The sequence below is a fragment of the Dipodomys merriami genome, unplaced genomic scaffold (genome assembly GCF_024711535.1).
Source record: "Dipodomys merriami isolate MVZ:Mamm:240054 unplaced genomic scaffold, mDipMer1.0.p SCAF_16, whole genome shotgun sequence".
Taxonomy (NCBI): domain Eukaryota; kingdom Metazoa; phylum Chordata; class Mammalia; order Rodentia; family Heteromyidae; genus Dipodomys; species Dipodomys merriami.
The window spans coordinates 16,328,487-16,348,919 of record NW_027202937.1 but is presented as its reverse complement, the minus strand read 5'-3'; the positions used below and the strand labels follow the sequence as shown (position 1 = coordinate 16,348,919).

General features: G+C 38.4%; 1 protein-coding gene across 2 annotated transcripts in view; it reads right to left on the bottom strand.

Moving 5' to 3' along the window:
* Dcdc2 (doublecortin domain containing 2) overlaps positions 1 to 20,433 on the bottom strand; it is a 147,290-nt gene that overhangs the window by 11,135 nt on the left and 115,722 nt on the right. For both annotated transcript variants that reach the window (XM_070024463.1, XM_070024464.1), the window contains one exon: positions 7,762 to 7,862. In XM_070024463.1, the coding sequence (XP_069880564.1) occupies positions 7,762 to 7,862 (101 nt within the window). The remainder of the gene's footprint in view (positions 1 to 7,761; positions 7,863 to 20,433) is intronic.

Sequence of the window (20,433 nt, the reverse complement as noted above, 5' to 3'; positions counted from 1 at the left end):
GGAAATGAACAGACTCTACCTGCTTATGATTATCACTCCATTCTTCTTGCCACAGATAATGGAAGAACTTGGGAGTTGTCTAATAAAAAGCTCTAGTATAATATTTGCACTTATAAAATGTTTCTTACTAGGCCACATTGGGCTGTATTACTTCTAAATCTCACTCGCACGAAGACATAGCAAGATGCTTAGTATGTATGGGCTAATATAGTTCAATGTAGGCTAATATCTGCCACAGAATTATAAAAAAAAATCGTTATCAGTCAACTGGTTGAAAGCTGGAACAAAATGAGACTGACTACTGACATAATGATTTGGGGTCAAAAGACAGTGCTACAAGTTTGACTCCAATTATATTGCCGTGTCATTGTTTATATGTTATAAACAAAGAAATATCATTGCAAAAGTAGATATTATCAGAAGATATTTTACCTATGCTTAACAGCCTCTTTCATGTCTGTTACATCAAATTTTAGTCAATTTGTGAGTAAACTTTTAAGAGAACAGGCTTTCAGGTTGAAATTCTTTCTGTAAAGAGCACATGTAACTCAGTCAAGCTCAAGCCTATGAGCAATTATGCAACACTCTGAACGTTTCACTGGAATAAAAAACAGGCAGTCATTACACTCAGTCTTAAATGCTCATTTAAATAACTGGAGCATGTAACAGTATATGTATGAGTGACTGTAGGAGGCATTTAAACTTAGATGATCTCAGTCTTCCAGTCTCCTTGCTGTATTCACAGCATGCTAGATTAATGGACATAGCACACACATATGTACAATTACAAATGTGGACCCTTAACAGATATTCGTATTAAAAAAAAACTTGGATTTTTCCTTTATTTTCATTATATTTAGCAGCTGTACCAAGGAGTTTTAAATCCATTTTCTTTATAAAAGCGCAATATTTTTATATTTAATTGGTGTTAATATTCATTAGGAAAGCTATACCAGATTTTTTTTGGGGGGGGTGTCTTTTGCTTAACATGACAGCAGGGTTGGCATTTTGAGTGCATTTTGCCTGAGTTTGCCTACATGCATATCTTGCTATTTGTTTTGTCCATGACATTCTGAGAAAGTGGCTGATTTGTATGAAGAGACAGCAAAGGTCTGGTACTTATTATTGCTGGCTACATCTTAGTGGGGCCCACTCAGGGGAAACCATAAGCATTCAGGTTTTCCAGAGAATATGCATGCAGTTACTAAGGTTAACTCAGCACTCTTGAGTGGTAAGGGGAAGGAAGATGGAATATGGAAATCATATGGAAATAAGGCACAAGATATGGAAAGCATCAATTACCTGGAAGGTATTTCCATAGACAGATGAGGCTGCCCAAATGACTTACACTTTGAACTCACATCACACCGCTGACAATAACAGCCAAATCCAAAATTAAAAATAGGGAGAGACAGCTCTGCTCTCCAGCTTCCTTAGAAGACAATGTCCATATTTTTTTAAATATTTACATCCGAATTCCCAAATGATACGTTTTCATTTTTAAGACCTTTGCTCTCGGAAATAACAGCACAAGTCAGAATTTTCTAGTTAAGCTCTCTCACCTCACCACCCACCCCTCTTTCCTTTTCTGCTTTCCCTTGCTGAAATGTACCCAACATAGAGGTAGGGAAATGGGAATCAATAAAAGTGAAAAGACTCCCAGAGGCGTCCATTTTCTCATGTTATATCGGTTACATTTAGAATTTGGGGGCAGTGCGTTAAGACTTTGGAATAGAAGGTGTTTCTGTGGATTTCATGGTAGAGGCATAGATGTTGAAAGTACAGAAATTATCACACTTGTTTTTATTTCTGTTCCCATGGAAACGGAAATCATCTCCTACCCAAGTTGAATGAGGTATTTTGAAATAATCAGTTTCAATTTTTCATGATAGCAAAGTGCTGCTTTTTGTTTCCAGCTTTCAGAGGCTTACTTTTCCAGAACAAAAAGTATTTAAGGAAAAAAAGAAAAAAGAAAAAAGGAGGTTTTGATGGTGGTAGTCGGCAAGCACAAAACCCTACAATAGGGGTGGCTGTCTTCCGAGTTGTGACTGCCATATACGAAGCTGTGGCTGGCCACGTGCTGGAAAGCTGGCTCACCCAGGCTTTGAGACACTCACAAGTGAAAATATACAACCAACTGAAAACTTGTATTTATATGGTATGAGAATATTTAAGCATCCTTGGGTAAAATATCCCCCCATCAAGTTTTCTCACTTTGAAAGGAAAAATGTTAAAACTTTTTCTTTCATTTACACAGAAATCCTAGGGCTCCATTTTAAACACAGTTCAACACAAATGGAAATCAATTAAACACAAATCTGACCCGAGCCGGGCGCTGGTGGCTCACGCCTGTAATCCTAGCTACTCAGGAGGCTGAGATCTGAGGATCGTGGTTCAAAGCCAGCCCGGGCAGGAAAGACCATGAGACTCCTATCTCCAATAAACCACCAGAAAACTGGAAGTGGCGCTGTAGCTCAAGTGGTAGAGCGCTCACCTTGAGCTGTAAGAGCTGAGGGACAGCGCCCAGGCCCAGAGTTCAAGCCCCACGACCGACAAAAAAAAAAAAAAAAATCTGACATGATGCCAGGAAAAGCCTTGCTAAAGACACACAAGGAAGTGAAGAAGACTGGTCATCCTATTCCTCCTGGCCCTTGTACTGTGTGGGATGCTCATAGTACCTGTCATAAATCTGGTTCACTAAGAAGCCATGACTTGAAAATAACGAATGGCAAATTGTGCTCTTGGCATGTAACTCTCTTCAGTTAGAGAAGGCAGTGAAGGCTGAGAGACCCTTTAGTCAAGCAGGATACGTTGCTACTTATGAGATAATCAGAAATTTCCAATCTCACTTCTTTTCCTGAAAGTTTTAAGGGAAAGAACCTTGTTTCTAGTAATGACCTCTAGGCTGCAGATTATTGTCTATATGTATGGACCAGTAGTAATCAAAAGCTATTTAGCCAAAGGGACTGGGCAAACAACATAAATACACCACTAAGGACAAGAGTTAAACTATAGAGGATCTTATAGCGTATGGTAAGCTACAGAACGCAAAGCCTACTAGAAATATTCAGAAACTCCTAAAGCGTCTCTCTCAGGGAATCTGACCACAGCATAAATTTGACATCCCAAGTGTAGGTTCTATGAAGTCATCTTATTCTCCTTCTGACTGACTAGTATAAAAGTGATTTCTGTGCAGCATTATTTACCGTAGCTAAGATATGGAACCAACCCAGATATCCCTCAGTAGATGAATGGATCAAGAAAATGGGGTATATATACACAATGGAATTCTATGCCTCCATCAGAAAGAATGACATTGCCCCATTTGTTAGGAAAGACTTGGATAAAATTATATTAAGTGAAGAAACATAGGTCCCATGGTTTCCCTTAATTGCAATAACTAGTATATATCTGAGATAAGCAGAAAAGGTCAGATAAGATGATGTTAAGTGAAATGAACCCCAAGATAAAGGACACAAGTATATTTTTTCTTGCTTGCTATTGTTTCTAACGTATTTATAAGGTACCATGTGATTTTTTTTGTTGCTTTGTATGTCCCTGCCTCACAGTATAACCCTATTTTCACTGTATTTGATGTTGGTATGATTTGGGGAGCGGAAGGAAAAAAAAACAAATTGTTTAAATAGGGATACAGGTTGACCCATTGCAACAATGAGATGTACAAGATGCTATGTCAAAAAATGAATTTTACAATTCAAGTGGTGGGGGAAGGGGAGGGATTGTAGTTGTGGAAATGGGAGGGATGGGATGGTAAGGGAAAACAAAGGAGTTGGCAACTATGCTTGATAAGAAATGTACTCATTACCTTGCTCATGTGATTGTAACACCTCTGTAAAGTATTTTCACAATAAAAAACATTTTAAAAAAATAAAATAGAGCCGGGCACCGGTGGCTCACGCCTATAATCCTAGCTACTCAGGAGGCTGAGATATGAGGATCTCAGTTCAAAGCCAGCCTGGCAGGAAAGTCTGTGAGACTCTTATCTCCAATAAACCACTAGAAAACTGGAAGTGGCACTGTGGCTCAAGTGATAGAGTGCTCACCTTGAGCTGAAGAGCACAGGGACAGCGCCCAGGCCCAGAGTTCAAGCCCCACGACCAACCAAAAACTAAAAAACAAAAAAATAAAATAAAATAAAAGTGATTTCTGGTTAAATACTGTAAATTGAACAAATGTAGAGGGCTTTTTTTCCCTAACTCCCTTCTGATGCCCCTCTAAAATGTCAGCAAAGGCAACTTAAAAGTGTCAAAACCATAGGACATGCAACAGTAAGAAGGAAATAACAACAACATTTGGGGAGCAATAAAGCTGATAAGTGGGGATCTAGGGAGAGAAGATTTGACTAAACTAAAATTTGAGCCTACAGAAAGGGAAGCCAAGCAGAAACTTTGCATGCTCCTTGTACAGAACCCAAGGAGAAGAAATGTCTTGACCTAATGACAAGACCTCTCAGACTACTTCCCATAGTCAGAGCCCAAGCTACTGACCTATTCATACAAAATACTAAAAGTCTCCTCTAGAAGGAAACAGATCATCACAAAGAGCAATGTGAAAATGTAGAGGCAAACATGTTAGCCCACCAAAGTTTTATGGATGCTGGCAGATGTGAGATGCCTGCATTAGAGACAAAGAAAAATTTGCTCCTGACAGCAATGGCCAGGATATCAGCCTGTGTACCCAAGATCCATTTCTGACAATCAATGAGAAGAGGATTAGGAGAGTCGCACTTCATAAAGAACTCCAAGCTTTGGAAACCCAAGCTTTAACAATTTTTATTATGGAAAAAGGCACATACACATAAAAATCTCCATCTTAAAGAGCCTTCAATGAACAATTCAAGGACATCAGATCATTTTTAACGGGAAGTCAACCCATCTGACCCTCAATAGGGAGAGTCTATCTTTATTTTTCTAGACATAAACATTCCCTTTGCCCCATAAGTAGAGGTTCTTGATCTCATCACTATTGACATTTGGGCTAGATAGGTTTCATTGTAAGAATTCTCAGGTGAATTCCATCTAGTTGAAACCATCCATAATCACTGCCCACAAGATGCCAACCACAGTTGCCCAGGTCTCCATGACAGGAAAACAACGTGTCTCCAGGGATAGTCAAATATCCTTTTAAGGACAAAATAGCCATCAGCTGAGAATTGTTCTGGAAGAAATCACTATCTCTGGACCTCAAATCCATTCTCTGTATAAACACCCTGAAGAGCCAACCCAGAACAAAGATAGTTCTCTGCCCACAGGATGCCCAAAGTATGAGGGGATGCATGCAGAATAAACTCCAACAGAGAGGTTCAAAACCAATTTCTAAAACTTGATCTGGTTTTCAAGAATGGGTAAAATCCATACACAATTTATGGGTAATATTACACACACACACACACACACACACACACACACACACACACACACACACACACACCTTCCTTTGTGACCTTTTCACTAAGGTTACGATGTATATTCATTTATATAACAAAAAGCAAGTCCAAAGATATGTGAATCTTTCTTATAAATAAGAGGAAGACAATAACTGCATGTCCTCTCATGTAGGAATTTTTTTCTTTCCTTCCCTAGGTTAAGAATGGGCTTTTGGGCTGGGAAGGTGGCTCAGTGGTAGAGGGCTTGACTTTGATTCTTCAGCACCACATAAGCAGAAAAGGCTGGAAGTGGTGCTATGGCTCAAGTGGTAGAGCACTAGCCTTGAGCTGAAGAGCTGAGGGATAGTGCCCAGGCCCAGAGTTTAGGCCCCACGACTGACAAAAAAAAAAAGAATGGGTTTTTTATTTTTTCATTTACTACTCCCCTGGAAGAGACTTCTTTCCTTTCAAATTAGACAGACCTGAATTCAAGTTCCATTTCCCCTACTTAATGCTATAACCTTGAGCAAGTCAATTCACCTATCTGAGCTCGCTCTTTCTGTAAGTATATGTACAATGGAGGATGAGACCAATCTTTCAAGGATTGTCTCTATGATCATATGAGATAATGCCATTGCCTGTTACTTAGTAGGTACTTGATAAATTGTAGCTATTGTTTACCATCAGGCACGTCCTTGGAGTTGCTCAAACTCTTATGTAGTTCATGAGCTTTACATTGATTTGTGTGGTTTTTCACAATATTTAATGATAGCTCCTAAGAATATAAAATGGCTCTATGGCACACCTGGTGCCACACAAATGGACTAAACAATTTCAGTGCTAAAATCAATAAAGTCAAAGAGGAAAATAGCACTGATGTTTTGTTACCTGGCTTTGTTTCCTTAAGCTGACATCAGTTTGTTGATATCGTCCAGCGTTTGCCCATCTGTTTCTCAGCCTCTCTTGTATACTTGCATTTTAATAAGCCAGGATAACAAGTCAAATAAGAAATCAAGCTCTGATGACACACACCCAAGGCTGTACAAGTATTATCAGAGATCAAGTCTTTCCCACAACTCCCCTTCCTTATAATCAGCAAATGTATAAGTAAACAAATGCCTCTTACAGATTTTGCACATTGTTTAATAGTGATTAACAGAGAGATTTCTCTTTTACACACAATGCTTATGGTTTTCTCTTGATATTTTGACTCTGGAATATAAATTAGTCCTGGCTTCTACAGCGATTAAATATTGTACATACATGATTACTCTTCTTTGTCTCAAAATATAATATTTAATTATAGCTTCACAGAGACTTAAAATTCTGTTTTCCCTCAGGAAAAAAATAACTATAACTGGAGTTTATGAAAAATTATTAGTTATAGCAAATCCTAGAAAATAAATTGGATTTTTTTCTAATCTGTGATTTTTAGCACATTAGGCTTTTCATCAGGAAGGCAACATTTGCAGAAAGTGCCTGTGGAATAATCAAGCAGCAATCTCACTTCCACCACGCTAAGACAAATACAACTGAGAAGATCATCCATGGAATTTGTGGGGTTGTGAAATTTGCTTTTAGCAAAGGAAATATCACATAATAGTCAGAGGACAAGTGGCAATTTCTAGTGACTTCTCCCTGTTCTCCAGAGACTGTGATTGTCATTTCTCCCCTCCTCCTCTGAACTTCAATCCTCCACTCAGAATGGTAAGAAAGTAGTCTGTTGGGTTACATTAGCATAACTGCCTTACTTCTTGCATCATTTAACACAGAATTAACAATACTTAATACTATGTATGCATTTATAGTACACAAATGCATACACATACACACACACACACACACACACACACACACACACAAAAGTAGGCTGCCCCAGTGGCCTAAAAAAATAAATCAATACATGCACAGCAAATATTTGGCTTGCATTTATGTAAGCAATTCTTTTAAGGAAAACAAATTCCAACCACAAAAATTTCAAGGAACTTAAAGGAGAGAATACCATGGCATTAAAAAAAAATGTTTTTTAAATGGAGAAGGACTAGTTCCCTAGTCCCTAGTCAATTCTCCTTTGCATGGTAAACTTACCCTTCTTTGCATCTCTAACCCAATTGCATCCCATTGTGCTATTCAATGCTGTTTATTAAAGACACATCATTTCCCCATTTAAAAAAAAAAGTAAAGCCTCAGTATCTATGGCTACTCATTTTAGGAAGAACTGAGAGATGTCCTATTATGTTGTTAAGGTCTTTTGGCCACTTAGCAAATGAGATTTCCCTGTGGCAAGCTCTGGAATACCATGTACCATAACATAATATTTAAAAGGCAACCAGTGATTCGTGGTTTACATCTAGGTTTACAGGAGTGGAGATTACCTGGTCTACTGGAAGCTCAACCTGAGTATCTTCATCTTCTTGGACTTCAACTGCCCCACGAGTTTCTGATCTCTCGGCTCCAGCTTTGAAAATGCCCTCATCTGTGGAGACACACACAGGGAAACTCAAAATCCAATTGTGACATCATGTGGCTGAAGGCTGAAATGACATACAAATGCCTCCTGACGATTTTACAAGGGTATTTCAGTTCCTTCCTTAGTGGTAGGATTGAAGCAGCCCCCACCTCAAAACCCTCTACATTTTCATTTGGAAAAAGCTGAGCCAGCCAAACAGAACTCTCTTGGAATTCTTGCTCCCATGTCAGCTACCCTATTTCACTGTGATGGTAATGGCCGCAAAGATCTCCATTCTTTCCACTCAGCCAAAAACCACTGATGATGCTTGTTGCTTTAAAATATCCTTTTAGAAAATGTCCTTCCCAGGAGACTGCTGTACACTCAATATAATACACTCAAATAATTCTTTCTATTCAGAGTCATGTAACAAATATTTTTATTGCAATGTAACAATAGAGCTGGCTCTCCACACTGCTCCCCTCAAAATTCAATATCATTTAGTTTGCAGATTTCTGCAAGATTTTTTTCTACAACCTATGACTTTAAATCCTTAACAATAAAATGTAGCCTAAATCTCTGAGACTTTAGGTTAAGCTCTTTCAACTTGCTTTCCTCTGGAAAGCAATAATCGCTGTTTTCCATATTTGAAGTCGTTTTAATGTCTCCCCTCAGCCTTCTCTTCTCCAGGCCAAGTAATCAAAGAATCACAGAACCATTTGTCATTCTGTCTATCTGCTTGCCTCAAGACAGGTTTAATGCTCCAGCCATTCCCACAGATGTTTGCGCTGTCCAATTTTTAAGACTCTCAAGGGTTAGCAATTTTACCTCTTTTTCCTAGTAATCTATTGCAGTATCTGATTACCCTTAAAATCTAGGACATGCTTTTATCTTTTGTCTTCTAGTCCCCTATATTTCTTGGATTGAGAGTATGTTTCCCAAGGCATAATTACCCATTTCACATCATCATTATCTCATATTACTAATCATGAACTCACCTTTATTAAATGGAGGATAAATATATTTTTACATGTGCTGAGAAACAATGATATGTGAGGGACAATGTGATGGCTGAAGTTATGAATGTGATGTGCACAAGTTTGGAGATATGAAGATATAGCTCAGAGGTAGAGCACTTGCTTAACTGTGGAGTTTCCTTTTAGGTTGTTTAAAGTCCAAACAGTCAGATTATAATCAGGAAGGGCTCCAGTGTTCAGGAAGGTTGGCAAGAAAGCTAGGCAAGAAAGGAATGAAGAAAGGAGGGAAGACAGGGAAGGAGAAAGAAAGGGAAGAAAATAGGTATGTTTGACATTCATTTCTGAAATCACCTTAAAAGACAGCAAACATAGTCAAATGCCAGGCTCAGTCCACTATAGTTACGACTTATGTACACGACTTTTCCAATGGCGTTTTTTTGTACCCAAATATTGCACTTGCTTACAAAGAGACTATATAAAGAGAAACCTACAGATACCAAAGGAATATGTTCTTAACATTCGCATTCAATGAAATGTTTAACTATATCCAAGGAGAGCTATGAATGGTTTGCAGATGTGTTTTTAGAGTAGGCATTCCACCAGGAAAGAAGAATACAGTGGATAATAACAAATAAAATAAAATTGAAAGGGCACTGGAATGGAAAATGGCAACCATAAGGATATAAACAGCAAAGAAACAAATCAGCAAAGCTCAGCATTGTGTACAGTGACACAGAGAATACAAAGATAAAAATGTTTGCCTGAGGTGTGGGGGAGGGAAGGCGTGTTCTTCAGTGAACTGAGACACATAAGCCATTCCTTTAGCAGCACAGAGCCGGGGATGAAAGGTAGAAAGGAATGGACACACTACGATGAAGAACAAAGTAAATGAATGTAAATATGTGTTTTCCTTCTGACACTGCCATACGAAGATGCAACCGAAGGCACTTTGTAGGAGTCAAGGAAAATATAATGAAAATCTTAAACACCTCCATGCAAGGATAGATTCCATGAAAAATGTGCAAAAGTGTTAGTTTTTATAAAGGGAAATATTATTCAAACCCTTCCCACTCTCCATTTATTTTTACCACTAACTTACGCATGCACCATGAATTGGTGATTTAGATCCTCATGGCAATGATTCTGTGGTATAGTAACATCAAACAACCTAATCACCATTCGTGATGGGCAGCTTAGAAAGAATTCCCAAGAATAAATCCAAGTAAGAGACCAAAATGTCATAACAGCTAGGAGGTGATGGTACCCTGAGAAAAATCACACTCAATTTTTAATTTTAATTCCAGATAATGCTATGCAAAATTAAAGGAGTAGTATTTAAGAGAAAATACATTTACAAAGCATTTTTTATTGTGAAAATACTGTACAGAGGGGTTACAATTACATGGGCAAGATATTTCAAAGCATTTTAGTATAAATTCTGTATACATAATATGTGTTCATTTTAGAAAATGTAAAAGAAAATACTCTTCTGGTCTCAAGACCCAGAAATAACTGTCACAACTATTTGACAAATCCGTCTCTTTCACACACACACACACACACACATATGCACAGGGAGACAGAGAGAGAGAGAGAGATTTTATAATTTGTAAGTCTTTTCTCTTTAAAAAAAATTATATCATGCCAGGTGCTGGTGGTTCATACCTCATACTTGGGAGGCTGAGATCTGAGTATCATGGTTCAAAGCCAACGTGGGCATGAGACTCTTATCTCCAATTAATCATTAGAAAACCAAATGTGGCACAGTGGCTCAAAGTGGTAGAGCACTAGCCTCGAGCAAGAAGAGCTCAGGGATGGCACCCAGGCCACGTGAGTTCAAGCCCCATGATCAACAAAATCATGATAATTTTTCAAGCTAGTCAATGAAAACAATAAAAGATGATCATGCCATATAATAATAGAAATGCAAAGTGATAAAGATTAGCATTCTTAAATGAATAAGGTAAGTTTTATGCCATTGACTGATGGGTGAATATGAGTTTGGAACTACTGAATAACAGGCACTGAGAAGCTCTTTGAGGGCTTAGCATCTCCTCAAGAGAGATCACAAGGAAATGGGCTAGTTCTCTTTTCATATACATACCTATAGTACTTTGCCTGTCTTCATAGCAATGGATTTCCAGAGTAGGTGTGGTGCTCTGCACATAATAAATTCTTTTTTTTTAATTTAATTTTATTTTATTTGTGAACATACTGTACAGAGGGGTTACAATTACATGGGCAGGATAATGCGTACATTTCTTACCAAGCATTGCAGCCTCCTCCTTTGTTTACACTTCACATCCCTTCCCAGCCTCCCCCCTCCCCCCCATCCCAATCCTATTCCTCCCCCCCCTTCCCCGCCCCCCCCCCACACCGACGTTGTAAAGCTCGTTTTGGACATGACAACTTGTATTTCTCATTGTTCTGCACATAATAAATTCTTAATACATGTTCATTGAAATGTAAGCCAAGGGACAAATCCTCAGCTCCCTCCCTTTCTTGGATGTGTCAATTCCCCCTCACACACTCCATCCAGTATTCCATTCTTTTTTCCCAGGCTTGTGCTTGAGTACCCTGGCTTCCTGATTTTGATATAACCAAGTCATTTACTTCCTCTGCCTCTTACCTCATACCGATGCACCTTTCATCTTATACCAAAGGAAACTTCACCTCTGCATGTTCTTCCTCGTTCTGCATATTACCATCTGAGGAATAATACCCATAGGATGAGCCATTCCACCTCCCAGACTGAAAACCAGAATCCCTCTATTCCACTGACATCCTCTGCTAATTGTCCATTGTACAACTAGAACCAGTGGACATAACAATCATGGTACCACTGTGCTGTCTCAGGTCCTGCACCTGCGCCTTCAAGCCCAGTGTCTGCTCCACCCTTGTGCTTGTATGTCTTCCTGTTGTGGTCCTACTCACGGCTTAACTCCTATTCGATGTCATTGTCTATTTGAGTTGTCCCTACCCTTCTCCACTAACCACACAGTAGGGTGCACTTATGCTCTAGCTCCAAATCATGCTTAATTTTATCCATTACTCTTGCTGATTTTTCCTGTCTCCCTTCTGGACCACTAGCTCTTTTAACCGTAGATCATAACTTCTGTCTTTACAAGTTCTGTGTCTAGCATAATATAAGGCTCTTGACTGGTTTTTTAAAAAATGTTTGTTAATCTGAACAATACAAAGCATTATACAAACACCAAAACTTTTGGCACTGCCTGCAACCATTATTTATAATAGAATCTGTAATAGAATACTTTATCCACAGCCAAGATTCATGAGCCAATGTGAATGTGCAAAAGTAAATCAAGGCATAAATCAGAGAAGTAAACTCACAAGGATTGCCAACACACTCAAACTACGAGGGGAAAGAATTTGAATGATATAATATGTTTCCCTTCTGCCCATACCCTGTTAAAATGCAACCTAAGACGCTTCATGGAAGAAGTCAAAGAAAAAAGTTTTAATTTAAAACACCTGCACGCAAAGACAGACTTCCATGAGCAACTTGCAAACAGCTTTTATTTTTATAAAGGGAAATATCCAAGCACTTGAAAACATTTTCCTCTACTATCACCACTAATGTAAGCATATATGGCAAGCTGGGCAATTAGATAATAATGGAATTGATTTTATATATATATATATATATATATATATATATATATATATATATTAGGGGCTGGGAAGGTGGCTCAGTGGTAGAGCGCTTGCCTTGCATGCATGAGGCCCTGGGTTTGATTCCTCAGCACCACATAAGCAAAAAGAAAGAAGCCGGAAGTGGCGCTGTGGCCCAAGTGGTAGAGCACTAGCCTTGAGCTGAAATGCTGAGGGACAGTGCCCAGGCCCAGAGTTCAGGCCCCATGACCGGACCCCCCAATAATAATAATAATAATAATAACAATAATAATAATAATAATAATAATAATAATGTGTTTGTTTATACAGCAATGTCAGCCATCCAAATTCACAAAGGGTTGTGAATTGTCACCTAAGGTATTTGGCCTCTATTGGGATGTAGAAGTAGTTTCAGTTACTCAGTCATGAAAACAGCCATTTACCTACTGGTAAATATCAGCAGGTAAATGGTCCCTTTTTCCCACAGACTGCTCATCTGTAAACATCTGTTGAGTCAACAATAGTCTTGTGCACATTCAAGATTTCTTCCAAGTTCTCTATTCATAACCACTGGTATAATTTTCAATTGCTTATGAAATAACTTCTTTTTTTTTTCAGTCATGGGGCTTGAACTCATGGTCTGGGAACTGTCTCTGAGCTCTTTTGTCAAGGCTAGCACTCTACCACTTTAAGCCACAATGCCACTTCCAGTTTTCTGGTGATATGAGTCTCACAGACTTTCCTGCCCAAGATTGACTTCAGACCACCATCCTCAAATCTCAACTTCAAGAGTAGATAGGATTACAGGCATGAGGCACCAGCACCGATCATGAAATTATTTCTTTTTATGGGTCAGTGATTTTGTTCTCTCTAAAATTAATTGTACACAGTTAAGAACAAAAGGAGAATATATATGCATCATAGAAACAAAACTTTTCCTTTTATATGTAGACAAATCAGGCTGTTGGGAAGAACAGTAATGGATGATGCATCATCTTGGAATGTATCATCTAGCAGAGCACCTGGAGCCTGTCTCCATACAACAGCACTCAATAGGGACCACGCTTGTCAAAATCACCAATCGCCAATTGATATGACCATAGTGATGATCATCTTTATATCTTTATATTCTTGTTTATTTGATGCCTTATGAACTTGTATATGGGTGGTTCATTCTCAGTCTCTCCTCTCTCTCTCTCTCTTGTTCTTTTCACTTTTCTTCACTCCCTCTCTCTTCCCCACCTCTGTCTCTCTATCTCCTTATCTCTCAGTTCTCTCTTTCTCTCCCCCCTCTCTCTCTTCTCTCTCTCTCTCTCTCTCTCTCTCTCTCTCTCTCTCTCTCTCTCTCTCTCTCTCTCTCTCTCTCTCTCTGCCTCTCTCTCTGCCTCTCTCTCTCTCTCTGCCTCTCCAACATCACTGGCAGCTTCTTTCTAACTCTCATTGATCAACCCGTCCTCTTCTGCTAAATTTCTGTGTTGAAACATACTAGAGTTGGATCATAGGTCTACCTCTCTATCTATGCATTCTTTTTTTTATTGTAAAGATGCTGTACAGAGGGGTTACAGTTACACGAGTAAGGCAATGAGTAACTTATTTGTCGATCATTGTTACCCCTTCCCTTGTTGTTGTCCCACTATCCCTTCCCTCCCCCACTTCCCACACACCTCCCCATCCCATCCCATCCCCCACCCCGCTCCCAAAGTTGTAAAGTTCATTTCCAATATACTGTCCTGTGGGTATCCTTATTGTACTGGGTCATCCTGTGTCCTTGTTTCAGTGTGTTGTTATTCCCCTTCCCCTCCCCAGATTGGACAAATGTATTTATCTATACATTCTTCAAAGGTAGTCTCATCAAAACTATAGATCAGATATGATCAATGCGTCAAAGACTCCATAATAATATGTATCTTCAAACCAACAGCATCATAGATTCCCTCATATATGTCCTCAGTTGTCTGACTGAACGTTTCACCATGGAAGTGTAATAGGCATCTCCATCTGGACAGGACCACATGGGGCACAGCCCATGGTTCCATACCTTCTCCATCCTAGAAAGTGACATCACTGTTCAGAGCCAAAATATCAGAATTCTCCTTATTTCATTTTTTCCCTCCTTCTCTATTTCCGTTCCATTGTTAAGTCTTCCCAGTTCAATCTTTAAAAAACTACAGCCCCAAATCTAAGCATTTATTTCTATCTTCGCAGTGAACTGACCTAATCACCATCATATGTTAGATGAAACATTGCAACAGCTTTTGAATTCATGTCCCTATTCTTCTACTTTGCTCTTCTGTAATCCATCCTTCCATACAACATCCAATAGATGATAACAAGCATTTAACTCATTCACAATTAACTCATTTCACAACTTAGAAACTCTCCAAACTTTTTCTAATGCAGGACAGAATCCAAACTCCTCACCATGACTTACAGAAATGAAATCTGGCACTTACTCGGAACACACAATTCTTATCACTTCCCCCTACCTACATTGGTCTTCATTGTTCCCCACAGAAAATTCATTCCTTCCATATGGTTCTGTGTCTCTTAACCCTCCACCTAGAATGTTCTTTGTGCCTTTCTTATATGATTGGCTATTCCTTATCATTCAGATTTCAGAAAACTCCTCATTATTCCACTTATGGTAGTTACCCCTTGCTTGTTTTCTCTGCCTAGCATTACTAGCTGAGATTTTGTTTGTTTGCTTGTTAGTTTGGTGATGTGGTATCTGTACCTATAATTAAAGTGTGCACTCCAAGAGATCAGGGGGATTGTGCACATTGTTTACTGCCTTCTCCCTGGCACTGATAGAGTTTTGAGATAATCAAGAAGAGTAGACACTCAACAATATTTTCTATATTGAGACAGAATATAGAGAGTCAAAAACTTAAAAAAACAGTAGACTAATCCATTCATTCTTGGTGTTTTTAAGGGATTTTGCCCCAATTTGACCGTATATGGCTATATAAAATTTGGATGAGGATGGAAGAGAACAACAAAAGATTTGAACATTTTTTAAAGAATACTTAGATACAATTTATACAAGGACCAACAAGTTATGGTGGGAGGCAGAATAATGGCTCCTAGGAGATGTCCAGATTAATAAATATCCTTGGAGAGTATGAATGCATTACATTACATTACATGGCAAAGGGAAACTAATAAAGAGTGGACCCTGAGATGTGGAGATAAATTAGATTATTCCTGCTGACCCACTGTATCACAAGTGTTCTTGTAAGTGAGAGAGAGAGGTACACACACAAGTCAGGGTAATAACAATATAATAAAAAGTTGAACTTTCTGAAAATGAAAGAGAAGATAAACCAAGAACTATAGACAGCCTTTAGAAAGAACAGCCGAGCACCAGAGGTTTACGCCCATAATTCTAGCAACTCAGGAAACTGAGATCTAGATCACAGTTCAAAGCTAGTTTGAACATAAAAGTCTGTAAGATTCCACCTGCAACAAAAAGGCAAACAGCAGAGCTTCAAGCATGGTGAAAATGGTAGAGCACAGTCTAACAGGTCGATCAAGGAAAAGACTTTGAGTTGAAACACCCATATTAACAAAAAGGAAAGGGGAAAGTGATATGGGAAAGGAAAGGAGCAGGGAAAGGGAAAGAGAGAGAGAGGAAAGAGAAAGCTAAAGAAGGTAGGAAGGTAGGAAGGCATGCCGGCAGGTAGGCAGGCAGGAAGGCACGAAGGAAGGCAGGAAGGCAGGAAGGCAGGCAGGAAGTCGGAAGGAAGGAAGGCAGGAAGGCAGGAAGGCAGGCAGGAAGTCGGAAGGAAGGAAGGAAGGAAGGAAGGAAGGAAGGAAGGAAGGAAGGAAGGAAGGAAGGAAGGAAGGAAGGAAGGAAGGAAGGATGAGAAGAGCATGGACATCAGTTCTTCTCTACAGAAGGAACATGGCCCTAACACACCTTAATTTTAGCCTAGCCAGATCCTTTTTGGAATTTTGACCTGCAGAACTGTAATATATTTGTATTGTTTCAAGCCACCAAGTCTGTCGTAAATTGGAAACAGCAACCATAGGAAACAAATACACCACATAGCTAAAGTCTAGCGAGAATTTCAGGGCAACCACCACCACACACACCACCTTTCTAATTTCAATCAGTACCTGCTGGCCCACTGCAAGCAGCTCAGACATGAGCTCCTACTGCTAAGAAGACAGTGTTCAGAATGCCCCCTTTTGAGCTCCCAGCCTTTTGTTTTCCTTGCTGTTAGTTCTTTTTCTCCCTTCCCTGAGAGGTGTGCAACATCACTAAAATTCCCAGACACCCACACATTGGCCAGAAGAAAAGAGATTAGATATTTTAAGTCTTCCCCTGCCCTAAAACCTTTGTAACAAAAACCATTGCTAACAAACTAGAGTGAGGATAAATTTGCTACACAATGCTGCTCTCATTCAATTACCACACGAAGGATCAAATTCAATGCTCGGATGCACACTACACCCAAAGTCAGCTCTAATCTTTCTCCCTCGAATCCTGAATAGACATTTTAGTGTACATTACACAGTAAAGCAATAACAAACACTCCACTAAAAATGAAAATGCTCCTCAATTATTTTTCACTTATCCCTTATGAATTTTATGGCCTAAGAAATGAAAGCCGAGTTACAGAAGAAGAGAAGTCAGATCATTCCTGTGTTGTTCATAACAAATATGAATCTGTTTCCCCTACTGAAACGTGGAACAAATAAATGCTGGGGGGGGGGAACCTTTCTCCAACTGCAGCAGCTGAAATAAAAGCATTTCTTTGATTGAGTGCCTTAGTGTTTCTATTTCACAATATCACAGATCTTTGATGCTCTCAAATAAGAAAAATTTTCAAATAGTAAGTGATATATTCAAACAACTGATGGTTATCAGTCTTAAGGGCTAACTTTACATTCTCACCAGACTAGTTAAAAATTATTTTAAATAGCGGGGGGGGGGGAAGGAAAGGGTGGGGGGGCAAGGGGAGGATGGGAAGGGATGGGAAGGGGAAACAAAGGAGGAGGCTACAATGCTTGATAAGAAATGTACTCATTATCTTACCCATGTAATTGTAACCCCTCTGTACAGTATTTTCACAATAAAGTACTATGTTAATTTAAAAAATTATTTAAAATAGTACTGCAGACCCATATTTTATCCCATTTAGTGTTTAAAACAGATCTGAAATTTACCAGGATAAATCAGAAGCAAAATAACATCATGATAACCATACTATTTCATGAAAATCTTTAGATATTTATTAACAGGATATTCTGTCTGTAAGCAGGAAAGCTTAATGTGACTATGAATATTTTAATCTAATGTCCCACAGAGGCTATCTAATAAAACATTAAATCACATTTAAAACAAAATGTTACATTTAAAAAGCAGCTCGCTACACCAGAATTACTAGGGAAGAGGAGGGAAAAGGAGTTTGTGGCTTTGAATACATAAAGTAATATTCTGAGAAGAAAAAAAATGAACATAATCTCAAAAGGAAATATTCTTTATGTGTCACACCAGGTACCAGAGGCAGAATTAAAATTAAAATTTGTAAGAAGGTGACCTAACCATAATTTTATTACCTTAATGTTAATTCAAATTCCATGCATATGTGAAATAGATTATATTACTATTCCTAGGCAGTGGTGTTATTACCAAATTCACCTTAGAACTAGAGAGCATCCAGAAAGATGGCCAAGAAAAATCAGTCTTTATGATGTTTAGCAAATACTGAAATGGAAAGGAAGAGAAGATTCACACACTAATAGTACTTGCTTATTAGAAGTGACCGACCAGCACTTCTGGATCATTGTTTTTAATTGTAAGTGTGATGTGCAGAGGGATTACAGTTACAAAAGCCAAGTACTGAGTACATTTCTCTTTGAACTATGTCATCTCTTCCCTTATTTCCCCAGTTTTTCCCCTCCCAACTTCCCTCTCCGACAAGTTGTATAGTTCATTTTCAACATAGTATTTAATGACTATCCCTACTCCCTTTGTCCCACCATTTCTGTACTTCTCCTTCCCTTTCCCAAATCAGAAAAACTTACATACAAGACAAAAGATACAGAAATCAAAAATTTTTAAATCCACAAAAAAAAGTAAGATTAAAAATAAACCTCATAGCCGGGCATGGGTGGCTCACGCCTATCATCCTAGCTACTCAGGAGGCTGAGATCTGAGGATTGAGGTTCAAAGCCAGCCCAGGCAGGAAAGTCCCTGAGACTCTTATCTCCAATAAGCCACTAGAAAACTGGAAGTGGCACTGTGGCTCAAGCGGTAGAGTGCCCACCTTGAGCTGAAGAGTACAGGGACAGCGCCCAGGCCAAGTTCAAGCCCCATGACTGACAAAAATAAAATAAAATAAACCTTGTTTCCATTTCTTGGAGTTCATTTCAAAGGAAACATAGTTTTCATGGTTTCCCTCACTTGTAATTATTAAAACGTGCTTATAAATCTACAAGTAAACTTAATGGCTAATAAAAGACAAAAATTATACTTGGACATGATAAATTAAACAGGACTTTAAATATTCACACAGTAAGACTAAAGAAGGATATTCTTAGGAGAGGACCAAAAGGGCTCAGTAACTATGTGCATACAATCATACAAAACAATGCTTCTGGATCATTCTTTCAATTTACACAAATAACTCTCCTCATGCCACCCTCTAAATTAAGGTTCATCATCACAAGGAAGACTGAAATACTAATCAATGACAGCTTCTGTTCTGAATTTATCTAATTTGATTTGGTGATAGAACCCAAATGTCTTTTAATCACTAATCTTCTCCATATGCTTCATTATGTCCCATAAGCTCAAATAGGAACTCTCTGCAGAAACCAAAATATCACAAGCCATACTTTTCTTTAGCAATTTACACTATTACATGAAAATAATGTTGTTCATATACTTATATGAGCTGGGTTTTCATAGCTATAGTTGGAAATATCTTGCTTATTCCTCTTCCTCACTCCCACATCAGCGTATTAAATATCATCTGTTAGGGAACTGATATATCAATTTGACTGGTAAATATTTGCATAGAATTGCTCTTAACCACATGTATTTTATCTTAACTTTAAATAGATGTAACAAAATACTCTAAGTGTAAACAGAAAGCAAAAGTAGGATTATTATCATTGACTTCCTCAGAACATGGGTAATTTTGTTCATATCTCTACATTTCCATTTTGTTCTTTTTGTATAGAAATGTTTTAGAGTCTCATCAAATTTGGGAATACTTAGAACACAAAGATTACAGAATATGTTTATAACATACATAATTTCCGTCTTTATTTTACAATCTATATAAGGTTTGACATAATTGCTAATGCTTATATTAGGTATGTGGGACTATTCATAATAAAAGTACTTAGGTTACCTAAACTAACAAATATAGCTAGCTTTACTTTTTCATGTTTAACCTGGTGGCCTTATAAAAATCACACTGACAGTTTTAGCAGAATAACTAAACTTTTCCTTTTTCCATTCCAATGTCTTGTAGTATTTATCTAATAAGTTTCACAATTTCTATGCTTAATTCTGGCGTGTCCAATTACCTCCAAATGATCATATAGTCCGATCTGTAAAGGAGCCATATTTAAACCACAAATGCACTCTACAAAATGTACCATAGTAACAAAGAGAGCACTTGGATCTAGCAGAAACACATAGCATTGCTGTACATTATAGTGATTAATTCATTTACCATGCAAACGTTTGCTGAGCTTTATACTTGGGTCCATGCTCGATGCCACCCAAAGGAGAACAAACAATGCATTTAACTCCAAATACCTATTACCTAGTGAAGGAATTACATGGAAAACTCCAAGTTCTAGATGATAAGTATAGAAGCTGCTACATTGGCTCTTAAGAGAGAGAATACAAGTAGGAAAAAAACAACTGGGGAATAAGAAGGACAGTCAGGAAAGGCTTGACAGAGCTGCAAATCAAAGGAAAGGTTGGATTAGGATGGATGAGAATGATGACAGAGATGATTTCC